The sequence below is a fragment of the Fusarium graminearum genome, chromosome 3 (assembly GCF_000240135.3).
Source record: "Fusarium graminearum PH-1 chromosome 3, whole genome shotgun sequence".
Classification (NCBI taxonomy): domain Eukaryota; kingdom Fungi; phylum Ascomycota; class Sordariomycetes; order Hypocreales; family Nectriaceae; genus Fusarium; species Fusarium graminearum.
The window spans coordinates 6,914,645-6,930,013 of NC_026476.1; the positions used below are offsets into that span (position 1 = coordinate 6,914,645).

The following is a 15,369-nucleotide window of genomic DNA, read 5'->3' on the forward strand; positions in this document are numbered from 1 at the left end:
ACGACTCGCGTTTCTCCTCCCTGTGCGAGTCGAGCTTGAGCCTGCCCACTTCCCCTGAGCATCTGCTACCTGCTACAAGGCTTCTCCATCGCCCACCATGAATGGGGACCTGAGCCTTTCTCAGGCCCTAGGCGGACTGCGCATCGCCAACCCTGACGACGCCGCTGAGGCTGTTAACGCTTCATCAACCACTCTTGTTGGACCCGATTCCACTGCTCAAAATACGTCCCTCTCCGCATCAACGTCAACCTCCGCCCTCCCCTCTACGCCTCAACCAACAGTCACATCGACAACGCCCTCACCGTACGATGCCATTCGTCTCGACCCTATAGATGCCGGCGTCGAATCATCCCTAACCGACCCCCGACTCACCTCATCTGCCAAGTCAACCGACCTTACTTCAGAAACGAGCCCCTCGACGGGCCCTTCGCAGCCATTATCCCACACGGAGGCATCGAGGACCTCCATTTACGCCATGCCCAACGCGCCCGAGCCTGGCTCCGGTCTCTCTTACCCTGCCAGGGAATCCAGCCGACGAGATCCTCATCGCTTTAACAAATCGAGTCGACCAGTATCAGGCGTAAACCCTGGCGGCAGTCCGTTACCACCCCGAGGGAGCTCAAGAGGCATGGGTGTTGGATACGCAGCCGGGCCCGGCGGGCCACAGCCGAATCAGCCATACGCTGGTGATGCGCCGGTACCTACCAGTAGGGAAGACTGGCAAGAGCGCGGTGCTGCTGTAGGAGTCCGGCGAGAAGTTGATGCAAACGGGCGTACCGTTGTCCGACAGGTCAAGAAGGGCGTCCGCGACTTTGCCTTTGGACGTACTCTTGGAGAGGGCTCGTACAGCACAGTATTCATGGCGACTGATCGACAAACACTCAAGGAGTATGCCGTCAAGGTACTTGAAAAGAGACACATTATCAAGGAGAAGAAAATCAAGTATGTCAACATCGAGAAAAACACTCTTAATCGACTTACCGAGCATCCTGGCATTGTTCGATTATATTACACATTCCAAGACGAGACATCCCTCTATTATGTTCTCGATCTATGTAACGGCGGCGAACTTCTTGGGGTTCTTAAGAAGACGGGCACTTTCGACATCGAATGCACTAGATTCTACGGTGCACAAATACTCGATGCCATTGATTATATGCATTCAAGGGGCGTCATCCACCGAGATCTAAAACCCGAAAACGTATTGCTGGATGATCAAATGCACGTCAAAATTACGGATTTTGGAACTGCTAAATTACTGAAGGACCCTCGGGAAGATGGATCAACTGCATCTGCCAGTGGTGTTCCTGACCCAGGACGCGACGAAGATAGCCGTGCAGCATCGTTTGTCGGCACCGCGGAATATGTGAGCCCTGAACTCCTGACACATAAGAATGCTTGTAAGGCTAGCGACTTGTGGGCATTCGGATGCATCATATATCAACTCTTGGCTGGCCGACCACCTTTTAAAGGTGGCAGCGAGTACCTTACCTTTCAAAAGATCGTCAATCTCGAATACGAATTTCCTCCTGGGTTTCCACCAGCTGCTCGAGACCTTGTGGAGCGTTGCTTGGTACTTGAACCTGCTAGGCGACTCACCGTCGAGCACATCAAGAACCACGAGTTCTTTGATGGGCAGTCATTTGGAAAAAGTCTCTGGAGGACAAAAGCACCTCGCCTACGCCCTTATGTAGCGCCCCCGCAGGAGCCGCAGGTCATTCAGCTTAACGGCTTCTCCAACTCTGCGAACTCGACCAACAACTCGAGAGCACCCTCCGGCCCCCAGGCCACCCCTTCCAACGGGAGCAATCGGCCTTCTAGAATAATCACCGAACTCCCTCCCCCCACACAACTTGACATTGAATGGTCGCCTGTGTTGACTAAGAATAACGAGCGCATCCTGAAGCTAGGTGACCTCATGGTGGTCTCAACGCCTTTGCCATCAAGCCCTCACGGGAAGGAACCAGGAGAAGGACATAAGAAGTTGTCTCGTTTCTTCATTGGAAGCACAACAAAGAAGCGCCAGCGCTTGGTCATGATTACCTCAAGTGGTCGAATTGTGCTTGCTCCAGCCGGTGGCGAGGAGAAACGGGCAAAGCAAGAGCTGTCCTTGCTGGGCTCAGATTGCTCCTGGAAGACTCAGGTCGATGCAAAGGGGCAAACGGTATGGTGTGTCAATACGGTAAGCAATAGTTCCCATTTGTGGATACTCTGATCATTATACTGATAATCACATGTAGGGTGGTCACCATTATACATTTGAAGAGGCTAAATCCTCATCGACACCACCGGAAGGCGGTTCGGCTGCCGCTGACTGGGTTGAGTGCTTGGAGCGGGCCAGAGATATGGCGCTTTCTCAAAGCATGGTTACTTCTTATGGAGGCGACAGTGGATTCGCCGATATGTCGTCTCAAGTATCGAGTCCTTCAAGTACGCTAGGGGGACCGGGTAACTATTCTGAAGGGTTTGGAATAAGTGATCGACAGGGACGGAACCATCTGAGTAAGAATCAGGGGAATGCTGAAGATCCGGCACCTAAGCGTAACCGGTTCAGCAAGAGACAATCAAGAAATGGTCTCGGCTCTGCATTCTGAGGAGTTATCGACGACGACGAAACTGTATAGACAAACTCGAGGTGCTTATGAGCTATGGACTATTCAGGTCCATGTCATTTGGCATTTAACCCCTCGTCGATTACATTCAGTTCGTCGATGGCATTGAGAGCGTGGCGTCATAATTGAGGAGTTTTAATCATCTGAGCGGACTGGCCAATGCATTGTTTCGGGGTGCATTTTATTTGAACGATGGGGATATGGGAGGGGAAGGAGGGCATAACAGCTACGCGGTTGTTGATGGAGGAACTGCATGGTCTAAGACTTCTAGATTTCAAGAAGCTCAATCCACTTCACCATATAGCTATATACAAGCGTTGGGGGACTGGCCTGCTTTTCGCTCAGTGTATGCTCACGCAAAGTGTTGGTGGATAGGGGCGCAATCTGAGTTTTAGAACCATCGAGAGATGGACAACACCGAAGACCTAGTATCTTCTAATAACAATATAAAATAACATGTGCTGGCGAAAGAAGCCCGATTTGGAGTCGAGTCACCGACTCTACTACAAGCTTCTCGACAGCTCTATAGTTGTGGATGCGGGTCTTCATCAAGTGATAGTTGAACACTCGATGCGTAGGTGTCGATACAGTAATAGGCCTAAGTTACCTGTAATTAAATTGATTGGTCCATGATGTCAGTTGCCTCTCGAAGCCAGTATGAGCCATCTTTTCATGAGTTTCAAACCACGACTTAGACCTTACATTTTCACTATCGTGATATAGCAATTGTGAAAACCATGGTTCATGTTAAGTTAATTGTATGGGGTAAGGATCTGGAAATTTGTAACCAACGTGAGAGGTGCTGTAGAAGTTGAGGTGTAGAGTACGTGCCAGATTACTCAATAGATCACGTGAGGCTCACCAGCTATCGATTTCTCACGGCGCAATGCGATGCGACGCGACACGGTCAACGTGAAATTACACCAGTTGTCACATATTGAACCTCAACGCAAGACCTCGAAATTTCGGCAAAATGCAGCCTCAATATCGCGCCTATGCGCAGCAGGTTGCCCAACGGTCACCTCATGCGACGAACCAACGTCGAGGTGGAATTGGTACGCTCTTTATTAACATTATTGATGCCGTTGCCTATGTCAACCCGGGCACATCTCATGTATCTGCCTGCTAACATGGTCTTCTTATCAGGCCCTATGATGTCCTCTGGGCCTCACCCCTCCGTTCCCCTCACTCAGGCACAGATTGCCCAACAACAACAGGCCCAGGCCCAGGCCAGTGAGCTTGCCAAGCGACGCAGTCGAAAGCCTACCGATAAAAATATCCCTGAAGGAGTAGAGGATAGTATTGTTGATGTAGATGGCGTTCAACGATACAAAGACTTACGAGATGTCGAACGACGGCTTGATGCAACTATTACGCGAAAGCGTCTGGATATTGTTGATTACACGAGCCGTGGATCCAAGGTTAGTTTGAAACTCGTCAAGACCTGCTATGAGACACCCATTGAACGACCATCTAGAGATACAAAACATTGCGAATTTGGATCAGCAACACGGTCGAAGATCAGATCTGGCAAAGTAACGGACTGAACTCCGACTCATTCGACTTCACCCCCAGTATGGAGGCTTCTTATCGAGTTAAAATTGAAGGCCGTCTACTCGACAACGAAGACGAGGAAGCTGAGCAGTCCACGGCCCAGGACGCCGCGAACGAGGAAGGAAAAGACTCAAACGACTCGGCTTCTAAGCAAAAATCAGCAGAGAAGCCTCGATTCTCGCACTTCTTCAAGTCCCTGACTGTCGACTTCGACCGATCCCGTTTCCGCACTGGCAACGAACACACAGTCGAGTGGAAAAAGCCCGACGCTTCCGCCCGAAACCAGCCCGCTGCCAGTCTCCCTGCTGCTGCAGACTTCGATGAACTCACCTTTAAAAGAAATGGAGATGAAAACCAGAACATCACCATCAACCTGTTCCGCCAGGAATCCCCCGAGAGATATCAGTTGAGCCCTGAGCTTGCCGATGTCGTGGACATGAAAGATGCTACCCATCAAGAGGCGGTCATGGGTCTCTGGGAGTACATCAAGTTGCTTGGGCTACAAGAAGACGAGGAAAAGCGTAACTTTCGCTGCAACGAGCCTCTGAAGAAGGTTGGATTCTCTCAAATACCTGCTGTAAATACATCACTGACCATATATACAGGTTATCAGACAAGGCGACATCGGGCACATCCCTCTGCTCAATGATTACGTGCAACAGCACCTTCGTCCTCTCGAACCCACCCGCCTGCAGTACACCATCCGAGTTGACCAGGAATTCCACAAGGACCCACAGCCTACGATTTATGATATCCAGGTCCCCGTGGAAGATCCCCTACGTGATTCCCTACTGCCTTTGCTCAACAACCCGCAGTATATCGCAATGCTCAAGGAGGTAACGGGGCTTGACGACCAACTTGCTCGCGTAGTTCAAGCCATCGCTGTATCAAAGGCCAAGCATTCCTTCTTCGAATCTCTCAGCAAGGATCCGGCCAACTTTATCAAACACTGGTTGAGTTCGCAAAAGCGAGACCTCGAAGTAATCATGGGAGAAGCGCCAAGGGGAGGTGGAGAGCACGCATCTGGTGATGAATGGCGCCGCGGTGGAAAGGACAGTGTCTGGGCCACCGAAAACGCCCGCGAGAGCGTCAACGTCTTGCTCTCCAAGCAGCGTTGAACAAACACTGAGTGCCATCGGATTGCTGAAGTGGCGAATGCCGACTGTGCACTGGGAGTTACTGGATTTTAGACTACATACTGGGAACAAGGGGCGTTGGGAGCGTCTTTTGTATAATAATATCATGAGCCAAGATCGGTGGAACGACATTCGTGTCCTGATGCAGTCAATGCCACGGCTGGGAGCGCTAAGATACTGTAGCGGTAACAAATATGAGAAAGGGTAAATATGCAATGCCATTGTGATAGAACAGAAAACTGCGCTCTTTTGGCCTCGCATGCCGTCATCGCCTATGAGTGAAAAGCACGGGGAAACGCCGCCTGAAGCAAAAATGTACGGCGAGGAGACGCCATAGTGAACCGAGTATAACAGCATACCAGCGGTTACCGCTGAGGAGGAACAGGAACGGCCGGCATGTTGCGAATCTGCTTGATCAGGAATTCTCTCTCGTCGATGAATTGTTCGTCGTCTGTTCGATCCTCGAGAAAGTGGGAAAGGAAAGTAAGAAGCTTGTCGCGGTTCATGAGAAGAATCTTCTGGACAGCAACGGACTTGTGCGGGTTGGCAACAAAGACCTTGAATACGTGGAAACCTTCGTACTGGACCATTTTCCTATCATCGCGCAGTAGGTTCATGCATATTTTGAGGTGCTCGCCACGGTCAACATAAGCAGTCATTACGCTATAGTTGGAGCGATCCAGCAGGATCTCACCCAGAAGCTTAATTGATTGACGTTTGGTCACGTAGCTGTTTGACTGGACCAGGATATTGTTGTATTTGTCGAAGAAAAGTTCAAAGTTCGCAGATAAGTACCTTGGTACGAGATCCTTGTGGCGCGTTAGGAGTTCCTACAAGGGAGTCAAGTCAGTGTCCGCGAACGAAGAAGCGAAGAATGCCCATAGAAAGCTTACCCGGAACGTAGTAAAAGCATCGGCTGCCACCTCGAAGGAGCTCTTATCTACCCAGTCGAAGAATCTCCAAAACACGCCTCTGCCACTTTGGGGCCGGTCACGGTCAATGGCGTTAAGTCCCTTGGAACTTGAACCAGGCTCGTCTCCGTCGTCATAGAGAATTATGGCAGCCGCCGCCTCATTCTTTAGCAGCTCTCGCAGTACAGAACCAGCCGGTGTAGCGCTCTCCTTGTGATCGTAGCCGCGACATAGCTCGACCAAGACCTGGGGGCGATTGCACACAACGTACGACAGTGCAAGAGGATCGCTTTTTGGGGCGGCGGTGGCGGGGCGGAAACGGAAGACGTAGGAGAAGATCACCTGCGTATCTTTACGTGACTCGAATGGCAAGCGGAAGAGGTTGACCGCGAGAAGGTGGAGGAGGTCTTCGTCGATGAGTCCAGTTACGAGCTGCAGGATTTGTTCTGGGGATGTATCGGCCTCTTGGGAGATGTCTCAGCCATTGGTTCAGGGGTTCGTACGACAGGTGAGGGAGAGGGGCATACCAGGAGTGCCTTGAAGGATGGTCTTCATTTGGCTCAGAACTCGGGCAAGCTCTTCGGCCTTTCAAAGTCAGTATTTGGTCTTGAATCGATATGATACGGTCACTACCTTGGACGGACCTTGCGGTCCCTCAAGCTTCAAGACATGTTCGCGGGCTTGCTTGGGCAGATCAGCGACTGTGCGTGTCCGGGCTCTGCCAAACAAGAACGACATAGCTCGAGGTGATGGGCCAGGGTTATGTCAAGAATAAAAAACTCTGTAACAAGACAAGAATCCGCAGACTGTCGAGATGTGGTTCGTATGTGATTACTTGTTGGTAGTATACGAACGACAGCGATCGACGTCAGGCTTGTTATCGATAGCGGTATGGGTCTCAGGAACCCGGAAACATAAAGTGCCAAAGTAGTAGGTACTGAATTAGGCGATTGACGCCTAAGAGTTTTTAAAAATTCCGAGTCAGGAGCAATAAAAAAAAAAGGAAGCGAAGGACGAGATGGAGAGTGCCGAAAAAGTCTGGGCTAAACAATGTCGGAGTGGGTTGATGGTTGACAACAGTCAGATACCTGGGCTGTTAATATCACCTCTACTAACCTACCAAGGTCGCTTGGGGTTGTTGTTTGGATTCCATCTGCGGGCAGTGACCACGCACGCGCCACCTCAAGCAAGCCCCGGTCATTTTAGTGTTGGAGCTTTAAAGTGACACAATCGCTAATCTCGATACGAGTTGTTGAGTCTTGTGAGTAGATATGCTGTAGACGATTATGAACATGAATATAACTAATACTTGAGTGTACTTTCTGGGTTGTTACTGGAGCCTGGTGGTCCATGTATGGCCACCAACTACCTAAGGTGTAATAGCAATAACGATACCATCTCGAGTCGAGTTACCGGCGTCGCATAGGGCCTCAAGATATTTATTTCCAAGTCCTACCCAGGTGGTTGTTTACTCAATTGCTGGTACGCGCTCCTTGACATCCATCGATTATATAATTGGATGCATTTGGGTTTGTCATTCTTTGTAATTCATGAACCAATGCATTGCCTCGTAAGCATTTCAGATTCTTATTTCTCTATGCAGACGAACGATATGAGAAACAAAGCCCAGTCGATGTGGCTCCTTGAGGACTGAAAGGTGCGGTAAGCGAGTGCGAAACCGATATCCGTTTACGACAATCCGCTATGTTGGATTGATATCTAGTCGTGGTCGTCAAGCCCAGTCAATATTCTCTTCCATCTTGGTAATGCAAAGTTGAAAGAGCTTTTATTCCCATAGAACCCTCGAGCCCGAAAGTCGGCCGACAAGGACCCCTCTATTCCGTGCGCCGTAGTCTGACGCGGGGCACATATTTCACCCCACTTTCTGCCCGTCCTCTTGACTCACCCACCATCGCAAGGCACCTTTTTCTTAAACCTGCCCCTCCATCGACGATTTACATTGTCGCTTGGCATACCTACATTATCAAGGTCTTCCGTGCGCTGACCAGACTGCCAGGCGAGACTTTTCAAACGGTGAGTAGGTCCAAGATCCCTTTAATACCAACGACGAACCCTTTACTCCATCCTGAGCTCCCCCATCTTGCCATTATGAAGCATGTCCTGAACTGACTCAACCCTCACTTGCTTGTAGTCAAACCGTCAGTCAACATGTCCATCGACTTTCCAAAGGAAGAGGAGGTTGTCCTCCAAAGATGGCGCGAGATTGATGCTTTCCTCCGACAGGTTCGTTTCCCGAGTGACTGCCCTCTGCAGACTCTATCGAGTGATTCCCCTGACTCAAGCCATCACTATAGGTAGAACTATCTGAAGGTCGGCCTCGCTACACTTTCTACGACGGACCTCCTTTCGCGACCGGCCTCCCTCATTACGGACATCTTCTTACTTCCACCATCAAGGATGTCATCCCCCGATACTGGTCCATGAAGGGCTTCCACGTCGAGCGTCGCTTTGGTTGGGATACCCACGGCCTCCCTATCGAGCACGAAATTGATAAGAAGCTTGGAATCTCCGGAAAGGCTGCTGTCATGGAACTCGGTATTGCCAAGTACAACGAGGAGTGTCGTTCTATTGTTATGCGCTATGCCAAAGAATGGCGAGTAACCGTCGAACGGTTGGGTCGCTGGATTGACTTCGACAATGATTACAAGGTGAAGAAGCCCACAACTATTTGTATTGTACCGGGTCACTAAAACGCATCACTACAGACCATGGACCCTAGTTTCATGGAGTCCGAATGGTGGGTTTTCAAACAATTGTTTGACAAGGACCAAGTTTACCAGGGCCACCGAGTTATGCCCTACTCTACTGTCCTCACCACTGCTTTGAGTAACTTCGAGGCCAACCAGAACTACCAAGACGTGACTGATCCCGCGGTCGTCGTTACATTCCCTCTTGTTGATGATCCCGATGTCAACCTGCTTGCTTGGACAACTACCCCCTGGACGCTGCCATCGCATCTCGGACTTGCAGCGCACCCCGATTTCGAGTACGTCAAGATCCTGGATGAGAAGAGCGGAAAGATATACATCCTACTCGAAAAGCTCCTTGGAACTTTATATAAGGACCCCAAGAAAGCCAAGTTCAAGATTGTGGAGAAAATTCTCGGCAAGGACATGTTGGGATGGAAGTACACGCCTCCATTCAACTACTTCTACGACGAGTTCAAGGACGTTGCCTTCAAGGTTCTGAACGCCACCTATGTTACTGACGACAGTGGTGTGGGAATTGTCCACCAAGCTCCAGCATTCGGTGAGGACGATTACAATGTCGCCGTCGCCGCAGGCATCGTTACTGAGAACCGATCACCTCCCGACCCCGTCAACGACACCGGCCACTTCACTGACCGAGTTTCCGACTTCAAGGGTATGCATGTCAAGGAAGCTGATAAGCACATCATCAAATACTTGAAGAATGCCGGTCGCATCGCCAACGAGTCTCAACTAAAGCATTCTTACCCCATGTGTCCTCGCTCAGACACCCCCCTAATCTACCGGGCTGTCCCTTCCTGGTTCATCCGCATCCCCGACATCATTCCTGACATGCTCAAGAATATTGAAGAAACTCGCTGGGTTCCATCATTTGTCAAGGAGAAGCGTTTCGCCAGCTGGATCGCCAATGCTCGCGACTGGAACGTCAGCCGAAACCGATACTGGGGCACACCTATCCCTCTGTGGGTCAGCGAGGATCTTGAAGAGAGAGTCTGTGTAGGAAGCGTTCAAGAGCTCCGTGACCTAAGTGGCTACGAGGGCGATCTCTCTGACCTTCACCGTGACAAGGTTGATCACATTACAATCCCTAGTAAAATGGGCAAAGGTCAACTGAAGCGTATTGAGGAGGTGTTTGACTGCTGGTTCGAATCTGGAAGCATGCCATACGCCAGTCAACACTACCCCTTTGAAAACGTGGAAAAGTTCGAACAGTCGTTCCCTGGAAACTTCATTGCAGAAGGTTTGGACCAGACCCGTGGCTGGTTCTATACCCTTACAGTTCTGGGTACTCATTTGTTCGGCAAATCACCATTCAAGAACTGCGTGGTCAACGGAATTGTGCTTGCAGAGGATGGCAAGAAGATGTCGAAGCGACTCAAGAACTACCCTGATCCTTCTATCATCATGTCCAAATATGGATCTGATGCTCTTCGGCTCTACCTTATTAACTCGCCTGTTGTGCGAGCCGAGCCACTGCGATTCAAGGAGTCCGGAGTCAAGGAGGTTGTCCAGAAGGTCCTCCTTCCTCTCTGGAACAGTTACAAATTCTTTGAGGGTCAGGTTGCTTTGCTCAAGAAGGTCGAGAATGTCGACTTTGTCTGGGATCCCAAGTTGGAGGCCACAAACACCAACGTCATGGACAGATGGATTTTGGCATCTTGCCAGTCACTATTGGCATTTGTCAACCAAGAGATGGAGGGTAAGTCGCGAACTCCACATTCTTATTACTTCCTATAGACTCTATCTGCTGTGTCCTTTTTACTGTTTCTGAACGTAGCTAACTTTATGCAGCCTACAGATTGTACACGGTAAAGACATAAACCTCTGCGTATTGGAATCTGGCGAGCTCATACTGACTCTTCTTTAGGTTGTTCCTCGACTTTTGGGTCTTATTGACAACACGACAAACTGGTACATCCGATTCAACCGAAAGCGACTCAAGGGAGAGAATGGCCTTGATGACACTCTACACGCCTTGAATGCTCTATTCGAGGTGCTTTTCACTCTGTGTCGTGGTCTAGCCCCCTTTACGCCTTTCCTCACGGACAACATTTACCTCAAGCTCTTGCCTCACATCCCTAAGGAACTCCAGGGCGATGACTTCCGTAGTGTTCATTTCCTACCATTCCCCGATGTGCGCCAAGAGTTGTTTGATGAGGAGGTAGAGAGACGTGTCGGTCGTATGCAGCGTGTCATTGAGCTTGCTCGTGTGTCGCGTGAACGCCGTACCATTGGTCTCAAACAACCGCTGAAGACCCTCGTGGTGCTTCACTCTGACCCCCAGTACCTGGAAGATGTCAAGTCGTTGAAGAATTATATCAGCGAGGAGCTTAATGTACAAGATCTTGTGCTTTCTAGCGACGAATCCAAGTACAACGTGCAGTACAGTGTCACCGCGGACTGGCCTGTACTCGGAAAGAAGCTCAAGAAGGACATGGCCCGCGTCAAGAAGGGTCTGCCTCTTCTTACCAGTGACCAGGTAAAGGGATATCTCCAAGACAAGCACATTGATGTCGATGGCATTCGCCTGGAAGAGGGTGACCTCGTTGTGCGCCGAGGCGTCAAGGAGGACGACTCCTCAAAGAACTTTGAGACCAACACGGATAGCGAAGTGCTCACCATCCTCGACACAGAGATCCACCCGGAGCTGGTAGCGGAGGGTCTTGGTCGTGAGATCATCAATCGTGTGCAGCGACTTCGAAAGAAGGCAGGACTCGTGCCCACAGACGACATCAAGATGGAATACAGAGTTGTTGCTGACCCTGAGGATGTGGGCCTGTCAGGTGCTTTCAAGTCGCAGACTCCTGCTTTTGAGAAGGCCTTGCGCCGACCTCTCGAGGAGGCAAGCGCTGAAACTCAAACTGAGGGTCTCATCGCAGAAGAGGAGCAAGAGGTCCAACAAGCAACATTCATTTTGAGATTACTCAAGCTGTAAATTTTTTTAAGGATTTAGAACCTTGCAGACTAGTGAGAAAAAACAACAACCGGGAACCAATTATGACAGTGTTCAATGCAAAGATTGAATGAGTAATACATTTATGACAGTGTTCAATATTTATGACAGCTACCCGTAAAAGCAAGCTATGATTTCTTTGATGCTGCCTGAAGAAGGTCAGGATATACGCTTTGTCAAGACTGAGGCATCTTACCAAATAACAGTCTTTAAGCCTCATAAACTCCTTAACACACTTGTCTTTGTGTACAGCGTTGTAGTCAGCAACAATGCATTTACCATAAGACGTGGCCTGTTTATAGGTTGGTTAGTGTCAAGATTAGTAGAGACAAGTGAAGAGCCGCATACCTCTACAGAGCATTGTGAGACTGCTTTGGCAAGCTTTTGGATAGGACGAGTCCTTTGCTGGTTCATGGTGAATTCCCAAAGGCCTGAGTATGCGTGAGGGTTGTGCTGGCTATGTTGAAACCGGGGAAAATTAAGTGGTGATGAGGTGCTCAAATCTGTTGTGTCGCTGGCTCACACAGCGGAGTATGTCTGTCATTCAAGTAATAGCCCCCACAAGAACTAGCCACACCCACTTTACACGTCAAAGCTCTTGGCAAGGATCTCGGACTGTATCGCGACCGCGTATGTTTTTCTTGAACCTCGCATTGCGCTTTGTTTGGATACCGCCCCCCCTCCTAAGAGATCAAGGGTGCACTTACTTTGACTGCGCTACAAGCATCGCTCGTGTTTTATTCTCTACCTGGATTCCTTCAATCGCGTGATTTTTCTGACGCGCTTTCAAGTAACTCATTATACTAGGTACTTTCAACAGTCCGCGATAGCTTAATTGCCATCAAACATCAAAGCAAAAACTGCGCCTTATTGACTATGGGCCAATGACCGACGTGGGCAACTCGCCAAACTTCCTCTGCTCATGCCCCCAGACTTCTCAAACCCAGTCTCAAATGCGACTTCACCGGCTGCGTCGATGTCACCGGCTGCGCATAGAGCGGTCTCGCCATCAGACGATGGCCGATCAAGTAATGCCAGTCGGGCACCAAGCCAGGACCCATACTACTCCAACGAAGGTCCGTATCACCCTCACAACACAGCTACAGCATGGCATTAACCAGATCAGACATAGCTACATTGCACGCGGTAGTTGTCGCTGCCCAGGAGTTGCTCGACTCGGCGCCCGAGCCCAAACCTCTACCAGCGGCTGCGTTGTTCAAGGCATACGATGCCATACTCCCCACATATGGAATCGATCCAGATTCAGATCATCACTTGTCGACTTTCGTCTTCCGCGTTGGAGGTGAGCAAGGTGAAGGCAGCTTGCTTGATAAGTTTCAATCCATCCTGAACCGAATGGGCATTGTGTTGGAGTTTGGTGATAATACGACGGTTTCGGTTCGGACCTCAACCTCCCAATCTCCAGCAGCATCCTCAACAAGTCGTCAAAGTAATGCATCAATACAACAGAAAGAGAACCAGCACGATAACCAGCAGAACGGACATGTTACCGCCGAAGTGGGAGCCCCTCAGCCATTGCTCTCGTCTTCTCCGCTTCCCTCGCCCTCACCATCGCCGCCGCCAAGATCACCGTATCACCAACAAGATGAACATGAACAAGATTTCTCTGAAACCGATGAGGAGGATGGCCAATATGAGGAAATGCGAAAGGCTGTTGTATCATCGGCTATGAACCGCTGGCGTTCTTTGGTTGCAAACCGCCGAGCGCAGCCCGCGCAACGGATACCTTCATTTCCAAGCATCCCCGAGGAAGCATCTGCCGATGTCAGGAACTTTGAGGCCTATTCCCATGATGGAAAGCCTGCAGCGACTGCAAACGGAACCGCGACGTCGGTGCAAATGAATGGTATTGAGCCGCATAGTCAACCTTCTGTGAAGGAACCGACCGATATACAATCAAAGCCAGTGTCGACTCAATCGTTCATGCATCAGCCTCTTGCGGTTCTTAGCAATGCGATCCGATCAACGGCGTCTCTAATCCGAGACCATGCGCCGCAAGTTGTGCATGACGAAGAACACCCGCTCCATGACGATGAAGTGCCGCAAAGTCCCAGGGAGGGCTCTAACAGGCCAGATGAAATTGAAGAGGCACCATCCGATAGTATGCACGATGCACAAGAGGTGCATTCCCCTACGGTAGTGGCCCAGCACAGCACAGCAAATCATAACGAGGGCACAATTACACATCATTCTGCGCACCAGGAATACCAGGAAGACACGCCGACGCAGCAAGCAGCAGCTGAGGATGATCTTTTGACACCCGAGCAGCAGGTTGAGTCTGAAAAAGAACACAACAGACTTCTCAAACGGGCCAGCAGAGCTCGTGAAATCTACCTAGCGAGCAAAGTCTTCAATCACTGGGCCGATCGTACTGCGCGTCGTCTTGAACGAGATGCTGTCGCAAGACGACATATGATACGCTTTCGCTACTTTCGATCTTGGAGTCAAGCCCCTGCGCTTCGGGAACCCACCATTGATGATATGAGGACAGCTGTCATTGTAAAAAAGTGGCAACGGGCCGTCATAAAGGACAGGAACCTCCAAGAGATTGCGCGAACGACTGCTCGGGCTTACGAGCTTGGAAAAATCCAGCATGTTCTCGACTGCTGGCATTGCCATCGCCTCAAGCATTTGGGCTGCCAAATGACAGCATCGCGTAGCAGATCAGGGGCGGTTTCAAAGTGGCTGTCGAAGGCTTCTCATGACGAGGCTCTTCAACAAGCTATAAGAATCCAATCAGGTCTGCGCCTTCGAGCAGATGCCATTCACCAATGGCAGGGGCATAAACAAAAAGAAACTCGGCTGTCGGTTACTTCCCGACGTATCGGAGAGATTCAGTGTTCTTTTACTTACCTACGAGAATGGTGGGATCAAGCCGAAACTAAACGAAGGGCAGTTGATTATCGCCAGCAACTTATGGCCAAGAAGGCCAATTTTACTTTTGACCAGTGGAACCTCAGAGCTAGAGCTCAAGCCTTTCAATGGAGACGCGAATATCTTCAGGTTGGGCGGGCATTCGATCGATGGCTCCAGTGTGCGGAACATGACAGAGACATGGTGAGGAGAACAGAAGAATACTATGAGGAACAGACCAAGGCCAAGGTTTTAAGAAACTTCAGAAGACTTCATTATGATTCTTCCCAAATGGTACATTTGGAGGCCCGAGCTCGTCTATATCTTGGAGCAACTACAGTGTTGCGAGTCTTCGACCGAACGATAAGGAATCGTAGAGACCAAGACAAACAGCATATTAAGAGATATCTAATGGCACGATACACGCAGGTATCGTCTGCCAGGAAGAAGCGGAATTGCTTCAATGCCATTGATAAATGGAAATCTTTGGCTGCGGAGGACCGAGTTGAAAGCGACATGGCACAGGAGCTGTTGGCTCGGAAGGTATCGCATCAACTGACGTTGGTAGTTGATACATGGATAAACCAGGCGGATATGGAC

The 15,369-nt window shown here is 50.1% G+C and overlaps 6 protein-coding genes across 6 annotated transcripts; 4 read left to right on the forward strand and 2 right to left on the reverse strand.

Moving 5' to 3' along the window:
- Positions 1-97: 97 nt before the first annotated feature.
- Positions 98-2,594, forward strand: FGSG_10725 (uncharacterized protein; the record flags this gene model as incomplete). The annotated part of the gene is made up of 2 exons (XM_011327385.1): positions 98-2,182; positions 2,241-2,594. 2 exons carry the CDS (start codon positions 98-100, stop codon positions 2,592-2,594), a joined length of 2,439 nt encoding a protein of 812 aa, XP_011325687.1.
- A 944-nt stretch (positions 2,595-3,538) lies between these two features.
- Positions 3,539-5,364, forward strand: FGSG_10724 (uncharacterized protein). Its single transcript, XM_011327386.1, has 4 exons — positions 3,539-3,667; positions 3,759-4,033; positions 4,090-4,719; positions 4,772-5,364. Exons 1-4 carry the CDS (start codon positions 3,586-3,588, stop codon positions 5,282-5,284), a joined length of 1,500 nt encoding a protein of 499 aa, XP_011325688.1. The 5' UTR covers positions 3,539-3,585; the 3' UTR covers positions 5,285-5,364.
- A 303-nt stretch (positions 5,365-5,667) lies between these two features.
- On the reverse strand, positions 5,668-6,951 carry FGSG_10723 (conidiophore development protein hymA; the record flags this gene model as incomplete). The annotated part of the gene is made up of 4 exons (XM_011327387.1): positions 5,668-6,132; positions 6,196-6,677; positions 6,741-6,798; positions 6,847-6,951. The coding sequence occupies 4 exons, from the start codon at positions 6,949-6,951 to the stop codon at positions 5,668-5,670; spliced, it is 1,110 nt and encodes a 369-aa protein (XP_011325689.1).
- A 1,431-nt stretch (positions 6,952-8,382) lies between these two features.
- On the forward strand, positions 8,383-11,877 carry FGSG_10722 (isoleucyl-tRNA synthetase; the record flags this gene model as incomplete). The annotated part of the gene is made up of 5 exons (XM_011327388.1): positions 8,383-8,457; positions 8,529-8,909; positions 8,940-10,641; positions 10,734-10,750; positions 10,810-11,877. The coding sequence occupies 5 exons, from the start codon at positions 8,383-8,385 to the stop codon at positions 11,875-11,877; spliced, it is 3,243 nt and encodes a 1,080-aa protein (XP_011325690.1).
- Positions 11,878-11,941: 64 nt separating this feature from the next.
- FGSG_10721 (uncharacterized protein) lies at positions 11,942-12,377 on the reverse strand. The gene is made up of 3 exons (XM_011327389.1): positions 12,244-12,377; positions 12,092-12,187; positions 11,942-12,044 (listed from the first exon to the last, which is right to left on the reverse strand). Exons 1-3 carry the CDS (start codon positions 12,307-12,309, stop codon positions 12,024-12,026), a joined length of 183 nt encoding a protein of 60 aa, XP_011325691.1. The 5' UTR covers positions 12,310-12,377; the 3' UTR covers positions 11,942-12,023.
- A 2,182-nt stretch (positions 12,378-14,559) lies between these two features.
- FGSG_13933 (uncharacterized protein) lies at positions 14,560-15,021 on the forward strand (the record flags this gene model as incomplete). The annotated part of the gene is made up of 1 exon (XM_011327390.1): positions 14,560-15,021. A coding segment is annotated over one exon (462 nt), but the record flags the coding sequence as incomplete, so codon positions are not given.
- Between the last annotated feature and the right edge of the window lie 348 nt (positions 15,022-15,369).